The following is an 11,066-nucleotide window of genomic DNA, read 5'->3' on the forward strand; positions in this document are numbered from 1 at the left end:
ATGATAAACGAAACATTTTCATTTTGAAATATTTCATAGCAGATATCGTATTGCGGACAACCCCCAGTACATATTACATATCTCTCTGAAGTTACCACTGATTTTTCTATGTTTCGATATCCATGGATTCGATCAAACGTTGCTTCGTTAGCAAAAGTACCCAACTTCTCATAAAAATGACGAATCGTTAAAAAAAAAAAAGAACAGTAAAATATCAACACCAAGCACTTCTCGCTATACTCTCCTACTATCGTCATTATGTTCCGTATTTTCTAAATTTAAAGTTTCATATTGACTCTTCTTTAATAAAATTCCTGGATTTTAAAGTGATCATACGATAAGGGATATCAAAATGTTTAGGAATTGGATATTGCAGGACCTTTCTCATGCGTTCCCACCGAGATCGTTACAGGTACCATACTAAAATTTTTTCAAACGAGATGAATAAAATAAAAATAATAAAAAAGAAAAGAAAAAAATAGAAATAACAAAAATAATAAAAAAAAAAAAAAGAAAAAAAAGAAAAGAAAAAAAATTTCATTTATCGTGTTCGCATGTGAGAGCCAATATTTTTTTCACAATTCGATCGTCACGATCGTTTTTATTTAACGAAATCACGTTTTCGTTCAAACAGACAATAGGAACAACGAGCTTCCACACAAATCAAATTAAAAATCGTGGATTTTGGAATCTCTTCGAATTTTCGCGTAAAGAGAACAATTCCAAGGATGCAGAAGAATTACCTGACAATAAATCTAAGACAGATTGCAATTCGACGAAAACGGCGTTGGAACGCGACGACAAATTGAACGACGTATCGAAGGACACGGCAGCATTATCACGTACAGTTATGACAAATTCGAACAAAGTATATTCATTTAAAGACATATCTAAGTGCAACTATACATTTCGTTACGTACCACGAATAAAATCTAAAAAGAAAAATTCCAAAACTAATTTTCAAAAGTACGACGAGTTCACGTCTTTGCTCGATGGAAATTTTGTCCCGACAAATATGAAATTGAAATTAAAGGGTTACAAGACCCTTAGAAACGAACAGGCTAAAGATTTTGCATTTATACCTGGTGATAAATCCTTAGATTTGGATATAATCCCGACAAAAAATGAGGAGGAAAATATTTCCTATCAGTCATCCAGTAAGAATCATACGCCCCCGTAATACATATTATTTTTTTTTTTTTTTTTTTATAATTATTACAAATAAAAATAATCCGTTTAATTCGATTTACAGAACCAACTATTTCGATGGACGTAACAAAGTTACAGACGGTACCTTTGAAAGAAACGAAAGACCACAGTAAAATAGAATCAAACATTCTGTTCCCTTCTGAAAACAAACTTTCCATGAACGATATTAATCCTGATGAAGCATCAACGTCAATGTTGAAACATACATCAAAGAAAGCGCAAGAATCGTCATATGATTTTATGAACGTAAGGAAGAAAAGTGAAACGAGAACTATGTTAGAAGAAAGTATCTTACCCGAAAGAAAAGAAACAAAAACCGAGAGTTCGCTTCAATTGGAAAGTCAGAACCAGATTAAATCGCAAATTGAACCAAAGGAAACTCAAAAGGGGTTCGAGTCTAAGGTTCAACAATTAGAGGATAAGAAAAAAGATGAAGTTCGGTTACAGTCTGATGAAACGGCAATAAACTATCTAAAGGAAGAAACGTTAATACTTAACAGTCAAGATAACTCAAAGAATCCTTCAAAAGATCTATCGAAGCAAGCTGATCAAGCTGAATTGTCGATTAATTTATTAAATCAGTCGAAAACTCAGAATAACTTTAAGGAGTCAGATAATGTTAATAAAATCGGACAAAGTTCGGCGTCGTATTTTCTTTCTAGGCGAACGAATATCAAGAGGACGCTCTCTGATAATTCAAAGAGTAATCCAAGTGCTAGAAATCTAAAGGATAATGCAACAGCGATGTCCAAGTTTAGATCGAGCACGAAGATACCTAGGTACAGTATGTACGAATCGAGGAAAGAACAGCAAAGAAGGGCTTCCTCGCCGTGTGATATAACGTTCATTAAAGCACGAGAGAATTCAACGAAGCAAAGATGGTCCGGTTTCGATCGGCCTACCACCAGATGTTATCCCGGTGGAAGTTCTGGGAGTCACAACTCGAGATCTCAAGGATCTACGCATCTTTACCCATCTACCGTGCAGACTCGCGAGGTCTCCTCCAAGTGTTACGCCAAAGAGAAAGATCCAATCGTCAGATCGAATATCATCTCCTCGTCTTCCAAGATGTTGAAAACGAGAAACTCTGTTACCGGTGATTCTATAACTCCTACTAACATTGACAATCGCAAACTATATTCAAATATCAACTCAACAAAGAGGACTTTGCTAGGATCGAAGTCATCTACAGGTTGAACGAAATAACTACTTCATCTTTATCTTTCATTTTACGTCCATCTTTAGCTTTTTACGCTGTCCTTTTATCAAAAGAAATTTCTTTCGATAAGATCATTACAAAAATCATTTGAAATAACACTATCGATCTTCTTTTAAGCGTACTACACGGAGACGCTTAATTTAATTGTGCTGATTCATTTTCAGGCTTGACGAGTACGCCACAGTCATTCGCTTATGGATGTTGCAAAAAACCCAAAAAATCTTGCCAGAAAAAGTGTAAAGAAACTTGTGACGAGCCGATGATACCAGGAAAAATAATCTGCACGAAGCCACGAACGAAATGTTGTCAGAAACCGAAATGTTGCCGAACTGAAAAGAAACCGAGTTGTACCAAAGTAGAACCACCACCTCCACGACCATGCTGCCAAAAGAAAAAGAAGAAAATTTGTAAACGTTATTGTTGCCCCTCGTTAAAAGTGACTGATTGTATTGCAAACAGAGCTACATGTCCAGGAAAATGCACCGACAAAGTAGTCAAAGATGACAATCAAGAAATAGACGATCCCTCTTGCTTATCAGCCGAAGAACTCTCCTATCAAAAAAAAAACGATTGTGACAACGACAACGATTGTTCCTCGAGTCGTAACACATGTTGCTCTCCAAAGAAATGTAATAAAAGTTTCAGTTGCATGAACGATAAGGACGAAGACTGTATCGATTCAGTCCAAAGTCGGCAAGATTCTTGTTGCAAACCTAAGAAGAAAGATTGTTGCAATCGTAGCTGTAACAGATCAAAAAGTTGTGGTAACAGACGTTATCACTCTGGAACGAAATCTCGTAGGACAAAATCTTACGTGTCCATTCCAATATTCGACGTCAGTGTGGTCGTATTAAGACCCTATCAAAACGATCCCGTCCTACGGTTCTACAGCACTTGCGAAAATGATTGGAAGCCACCATCGTTATGTAAAAAGGATAAACAGGAAAAATGTAAGCCGAAGTGCAAAAAACCAGAACCCCCCAATTGTTTAAATGCCAAGAAAAGTAATTGTGACAAGCTGCTAGAAAGTGTATCTCTATCAAAGAATTCTTGTGACAAACCAAAGAAGGATCCGTGTACTGTTAAGAAAACCGATGACACATGTTGCCAACCAAAAACTTGTGGTAAAGATACATGGAATATCTTTGAATTACAATATTGATTTAAAAAAAAAATAAATAAATAAATAAATATCCATGTATATATCTTCTTTAATTTTTCCTTGCAGATCAAAAAGATACTCTTCAAGCCAGGTGGGACAGGGAATTACAGGAAATAAAGAAATGCAAGAATATCGGTAAGAAAGATTCGTGTAAGAAGACGTGCGACGAAAATAAATGTAATAAGTTCGAATCGATCGATTTATCGGACGATTTCGATCTTCGATGTCCCTCTTTCCAACTCAGCAAGTCGTTTATACCGTTTTGCCTGGGAACAAGCGACTCGTCTCTGTTGAACTTTGGGATAAAATCTAATAACATACCCAACCGATCGTTCTCTATGACAAAAATTACAAAAGATATTTATAGAGACGAGTTGCCAATCCTCGTTGAGACTGAATTGCCTGAAAAAGAATGGGTCGACGAAGAGTCATCTTCCGAATAACGATAATTTATTTCGATTACTAATTTGTTAATCCGAAAAACATCTATAATATGTTTAAAGAAAAAGATAACGCGAGGGAAATGCTAACCGTGAAACTCGGTACATCCCATGTCCTTATATGTCGGTGCATTGTCCTTTAATATAATACAGAATCGAATATTGATTTATAGAAACTTTTCAAACAATATAATTCCTCATTAAAATATCCGTTCATTCCTATTCCCATATGATTCAATTCATATATCTTTTCTTTCTTTTTTTTTTCTTTTTTATAAATAAAGTTCACCTCACACTCTTTTCATTCGAATGATTCAAGTACAAAATTATGTCTGAACAAAGGAAAAAAGAATCGAAAAGAGCATCGTAATTGAAAGTAACAATAATAGTAATAATAATATTTTCTAATAATACCGAGATAAAATAGCAATTAATCCCTCTATAATACTATATATTTTTTCAAAATTGCATGCTTACATATTCATGTTTTAAACTAACTTTCATAAAATTTATTTCACTTTATACGTAAATAAAGTCGATTCTTACTTTATGCACGACTTTTTTCATATATTTATACTCGATATAAGTAATACTATAGTTTAGATTATTTTGTTGTAGACGATAGAACAAAATTGGCTTATTCTAAAATTATCCTAGCGTTATCCTAACGAAACAAAATTCGAATTCATCATAAGTAGTATATCGACGAAAAAAAATAATGTAGGAAGCGCCAAGATGCTTCCGAAAAGGAAAACTCGATGAGATATTTAGAAATCACGAGAGAGTCGAGCGTAGTAGTATCGCACGTTCTCGCGGTAATCCGATCTTGCCCATCAATAATAATCGTCGCGAGAGAAGCGCTTACGTCACGGACTAACCAACCAAACCAAGCAACCAACTAGCCAAGCAACCCAGCGCAACCCTGTAGCTTCTTACGACATAAATACATATACGCGAAGAGAGACACAGACGGCAAGAGACACGGACGGGGACACTTTTACACATTCATATAGCGACCTCAGCTATCTAAAATCGAAACGCACACGTCCCACATTAGTACTCATTTTATCCTCGCGACAATTTTTTCAGCATCGTGTTACCTTCAAAAATGCGGTAAGCCACCGATAGTAGTTGCGCGCCGGCGGCAACCCAACGGGTTTCCAATGTATCTCGTTGCAACTCGCGCGCGAAAGGATAGAAAAAGGAAAAAAAAGAGTGTAGAGTGTAGTGTAGTAGTGTAGTACGGAGAAACGAAGAGGAAAAAGCGAGGAGAGGACGTCGACGACACGACGCGACGACGACGATGAGGAGGAAGAGAAGAAGAAGAAGAAGAAGAGGAGGAGGAGGATAAGGTGGTGGAGAAGGAAGAAGGGGGAAGGTAAAGGGAAAGAAAAAAAAAGAGAAAAAAGAAGAAGAAAAAAATGTCGGCATACGCGGTCTTACGAGCGGTTACGAGATGTCTTTGTATAAGGACGACGCACGGTACGCGTATATAGAACATAAAGGCGACGCGTGAACGTTGGGAAGGATGAGGAAGGAAGAAAGAAGAAAGAAAGAAGAAAGAAAGGAAGAAAAAGAAAAGGGGTGGAGGAGGAGGAGGTAAAGACGAAGAGAGGTGGGGTGTTGTACGCACCATGGACATCCAATTACGGGTTATTCAGTCCTCTCTGCGGGGGCATGTCGGGTCTTACCAAAATTCACGCTCTCTACGTCCTCGTATTATTCTCTACCTGGCGCCTATCACTATCTCTCTTTCTCATTACGAATGGTATCGACGAAAATGGGAGAAAAGGGAGAAGGAGAGTGAAGAAATAAATGCAACGAGGGGGTTATGAAAAAAGAGAGACAGAGAGAGAAAGAAAGAGAAGGAATACATGCAACGAGGGTTGTGAAAAGAAAGAGAGAGAGAGAGAGAGTTGAGGAATGATGGAATAAATGCTGGAGGGGGTTGTGAAGAGAGAGAGAGAGAGAGAGAGAGAGAGAGAGAGAAAGGACAGGGAGAGAACCCAGTGTGCGCCCTGCCACTTACAGGGAACGTGATACGAGCTTTTCGTTAGATGCTCTCTTGCGTTTTCGCATTGTTGCGCGATCCGGTGGTGGAACCACCGCGTACCAACCTTTCTCTCTCTTTTTTCTTCTCCTACCGAACATATATACCACTTCCATTGCCCTCCCTATTACCCCCGTCTACATCTACCCTCCCCACTCCATCGATCCATGTCTATATTTCCTTCTCGAACGAGGAAGAACGTCCCAATGTCGCAACAATAGGAATCGATGTCGAGCATGAAGCTTTGTGGCGGACTCTCGTGCTCTTATTTCCGCAAAGCAAATCAATCGACGCTACGCCGCGCCGGTTACGGGAGCTCTTCTCTCTTCCGTTATATATATATATATATATATATATATATATATATATATAATTTTTTTTTCTCCTACGGATTTCCTCTCATAAATTGTTTTCTTCCAAAAGAACGATCGTCTTGGCATATAATAAACCATGGATGGATTTTTTTTTTGTGTGTTTTTATTCACGTTTGCAATCACTTTTCTCAGTTCTTTTTCTTTATTTTTATTTCTTACAACAAATTATGTCTCTTACAAGTTGCGTAATGATTGTAATAATTGGCATACACGAATCTAAGGATATGAAATGAGAATTAATCTTATGGAAGAAAGATTGAAAAAAACAGATAAACGGATAAAGTATATATATATATATATATATATATATATATATATATATATATATATACGAGCATGTGATTTTAATTATATGAAGCTTTAGAAAATTAGCTCGTTTATATTACTGGAAAGAAATATAAATAAGAGACTATAAATAAAATAGACTATCGATAAACGATAATTCCTGTCAATCGAATTTGTAAACAACTTTAGATTATCTCCCCCATTAAGTTGGTAATTTGTGTCAGCGATAAGATCGAACGGTCGATTTGGTGAGAATTTAACGTTCGAAAAGGGAGAAGAATCAGCAGAGAAGAAACATCAAATACGATGTCAACGACTCTCTCTATATATATGTGTATGTATCTCGAAGCAGAAACCACTTTTACCATGTATTTCTAAGGATGAATGCCAGGCTCACAACGGGTGGTTCCATGGTGTTGACGACCCTACAGAATCTCTGGAATATATGTCAATTTCTATTGGCGTGATTCGAGTGACAGAATCATTTCGTTTTCTCTTTTTCACAAAGTTAAAGAAATCGAATCCAACGTTGACTTAAAAAAAAAAAAAAAAGAACTCGTTCATTTTCCTTAACTAATACTAGAGAAAAGTTAAATTTTCTTATTAATACGCTAACGTGTAAAATTTTGGGAAAATTTTAGAATGATCAGAGCACGTGTGACACTTTCGTCAAACGTTTCCCCTAAGTCATCCCACGTCAATCAAAACTAGGTTTTCCGCAAAACAAATGACATCCCTTTTCTCATCTCCGTCCTTACGAAACACGTTTGTCGTCTCTTTTCGGTATTTTTAAGTATGTAAAACGACCAGAAATCTGGTAACCATGCATTATTTTAGGACACCAAAGTCATGTTTTTCCAAGGAGTCAAGTCCAATCCTGTCTTGATGTTGGTCGGCAAATAAAACAGCGGACCCTTTATCTTCTTTCATTTCTCTTCCTGCCTTATAGTTTCATTTTCCTAGAATATTTGTAAAATTAGAATATGCTAATTGTAGGATAACGAGTTAATAGGATTTTCATTGACTTCAGTACAATACAAAGAAAAAAAAAAGACAAAGAAAGAAAGAGAAAGAACAAAAGTAACAAAACGAAAAGAGAAAGAAGATTGTATCCTCTGAAAGGAGACACAAGCTTCTCTTTGTTAAGTTCGTAATGCGGATGAGCATAATGGAAAGAGAAAAAACCAACAAAAAATCAGAAAAAACAAAGAGATAGAGAACGAAAAGAAAAGAAACAGGTGAGGGGTAAGGTAAAACACGTGTAGAAAGGCTGTAACCGACATTAACTGCTCTTACGGCTTATCTACGAGGAAAAATTGATTTACGGTACCCGGCGCGGAGGTATGAGCGTAGCGACGGTGTATAACTGGCATGGTTAGAAGCTACTTACTACAAAACTTGGATAGAGTTTCACGGACAAGTATGTTTTTGCTTTACTTAAATTCTATACTCTTGGTATATAGAATGTCCTGGCGCTCTCTCGCTTTAACGGGGCAAAGAGAAATCGACGTTGTTGGGTGTTCTAAAAAGACGAATATAAATTCGAGAAGAATAAGAACAAGAATAAGCATAGGAGTAAGAAAGAGGTTAACTTCGATTCGACGATTTTATAAATTTATTTTTTCTATAGTTATTCCCTTTAGTTATTCGCTTTATAATTAATTGAAACAATGTATACGCGTATGAATGTACCATAGGTACAGGAACTTGTTGGGTTTCAGAAAGAATAAAATGTTGGCTTTTTTATCGTACAAATCGAAATAATAATAAAGTCATGAAACTTGAAACTTGTCGCAAAGAACTCTGACAAATTTTTCGAATGAAAATGCGACGATGTAATTCGTTTAGAATATTTGAAATAAGACACCGTGATTGGCTGTATTCGCCATTAGTAGATTCTTCTCGTAGAAACGAACCAATCGTACGAGAGAATCGTGTACCATATTCTTTTTTATCTTTTTATATACTTCGCACGTATGTAAACACACACGCACACATGCCTGCGCGCGTTATATATATGTAACAGAAAACTATTTGAATATCGAAACTAATAGAACGAAATGCATCATGATTTTTAACCGATTCTGTTCGTTATATATCGTCTTTTATCATACGGAGGAAATAAATATTAGATCGCGTTACACAAATCGCGATAATCGAATTCGTCGAAAGAACATTTCTTCTAACCTCACAATTACATTGTCTTGATCGAATCTTATCGGATCGTTCGACAAAATATAAAAACAAAACGTAACACAATAGAATGAAAAAAGGAACGTACGAAAAGAATCGTACAGGCATGTATACAGACACACACACACACACATATATCTTTTTTCTTTCATTTGTCCAAGTACGTCATTCGAGAATCTTTTGTGGTTATTTTTGCGTGGTCCATCGCGCTCGTATATCTCGAGAAAGAAAGAAGCCTGCACGTGCCTATTCTGGGCTTATCATTAATGACGTTATAACTGAAAAAAGAATTATGCGGATTTAAGGTGAACAAAGCGAAAGTAACGTGAGAGATAGAGAGAGAGAGAGAGAGAGAGAGAGAGAGAGAGAGAAAGAAAGAAAGAAAGAAAAAAAACCAGCGATTCGACGAACGGTGATGTCTCGTTCGTTGCGTTCGATCTGTTCTTTACAAAGGATGAGAGAGACAAAAAAAAGAGAAAGAGAAAACGATAGATAAAAGGAGAGATAGAGAGAAAGAGAGATAGAGAGAGAAAGCAAGAGAGATAAAATAGTAGTGTACGATGGGAGGAGGATTCGTAGAAGGAGGGGAAAAGATCTGGAAGAGGAGAGATAGACGGTTAGAAAGAGAAAGGAAGAGAGAGTGAGAAAGAGAGAGAGAGAAAAAGGAGAAGAAAAGAGAGAGAGGGAGCGAGAGAGAGAGAGAGAGAGAGAGAGGGAGGGGAGGGTACGCAAGGGTCGTAGGAGCAAAGAGAAGTAGTTAACGAGGCTTATTTAGGAACGTGCTCGTCTCGACCAATAAGAAGACGATATGGTGGTCGCGGTCATGCCTAGTATCCAATCGGGTAACACGGAGGGTAGACGTCGTAGAAGCCACGCCCCGGCCAATAGGAGGCCGCGCGAACTACGGTCGCTTTGGGAACGCGGTTCACCGAGCAGTATCGTTCGGTGCGCGCGTAGAACAACGTCTGACTCTCCTCGCGCCGTCGATAAGAGAGAAAGAGGGAATCGCTCGTGCACACGCGCGCACGCGACGCCCTCCTCCTCCACCCTTCTTTTCCTCGGTATTACGATATACAGTGATATTAACGTTTTAAAAGGAAACACTCGTGATATATCATTTCGGAAGACGTTTGCTGTTTTCTAGAGAGATAGATAAAATATACGTCGTGGAATTGAAAAATTATAATTCTATTCTATTCTTTTGGGCAAAGAGACAGACAGAGAAAGAGAGATCGTTGGGATAAGAAATTGTGAGTTCCCTTAACAAAATCGTTGTAGTTATGTAGAGTAAGGAGAAAGATAGATAGAGAGAGAGAGAGGGAGAGAGAAAGAGTAGAGCGATGGAAGAGAGAAACGGGCTGTCTTTAAAACGCTGTCTAATAATAGGGCGCGCGCGAGTGTACTAAAGCGCCTATAAATATACCCACCACCGCCCGTGGAAACTCGAGCCCGTGGACTTGGCGGTGCAACCTGCCGTGCTAAGGATAATAGGAAAAAAAGGAGTGAGACGGAAAGAAAAGAAAGAAAGAGAGAGAGAGAGAGAGAGGAAACGAGAACGAAAGAGAGAAGAAATCGTATGCGATATTAATCAAAATTTCTAAGGATATAGAATAAAACGTATCGTCCGTCCGAAAGAAGTTTCAAATCTACGTCGAATTTACTTTGCGACGGCTCGACGAAGGGTCTTCTTTGTTATTATAAGATCGTACTTTTACGTTACTCTCGTGTCATCGTCCCAAGTATCGCATAATATCGTTTGACGAAACGAGATTTTGGAATTTATCAAAAAGTGTTACTGTGTTTCAAATTTTACCGAGAAGAGAAGTCGGATGCCGGCATGCAGCAACAGCAGCAGCAGCAGCAGCAGCAGTTACCGGTCGTTCTCTCTATCAGCGATGCTCTAAAAATACCACAACCGTTCTTCTCCTGTCTCCTTTCACGAAAAGTTTCCGCGTTCCGTGTCTCCTTCACGAGAGCTAACTTTCCATGATCGGCAAAAGGCGACGAAACGTTCAACGTCGTCGTTGGCGACGATCGTACGACGTGCTAACATTTATCGCGTCGCGATCATAAATAGTAATAATATTAGTAACGGTAACAATAACAACAACAACAACAACGACGACGACGACGA

The 11,066-nt window shown here is 37.8% G+C and overlaps 1 protein-coding gene across 1 annotated transcript; it reads left to right on the top strand.

Moving 5' to 3' along the window:
• Positions 1-3,009: 3,009 nt before the first annotated feature.
• LOC122636891 lies at positions 3,010-4,259 on the top strand. Its single transcript, XM_043828552.1, has 2 exons — positions 3,010-3,552; positions 3,657-4,259. Exons 1-2 carry the CDS (start codon positions 3,078-3,080, stop codon positions 4,031-4,033), a joined length of 852 nt encoding a protein of 283 aa, XP_043684487.1. The 5' UTR covers positions 3,010-3,077; the 3' UTR covers positions 4,034-4,259.
• Positions 4,260-11,066: the final 6,807 nt, after the last annotated feature.

This window comes from Vespula pensylvanica, chromosome 24, assembly GCF_014466175.1.
Source record: "Vespula pensylvanica isolate Volc-1 chromosome 24, ASM1446617v1, whole genome shotgun sequence".
Classification (NCBI taxonomy): domain Eukaryota; kingdom Metazoa; phylum Arthropoda; class Insecta; order Hymenoptera; family Vespidae; genus Vespula; species Vespula pensylvanica.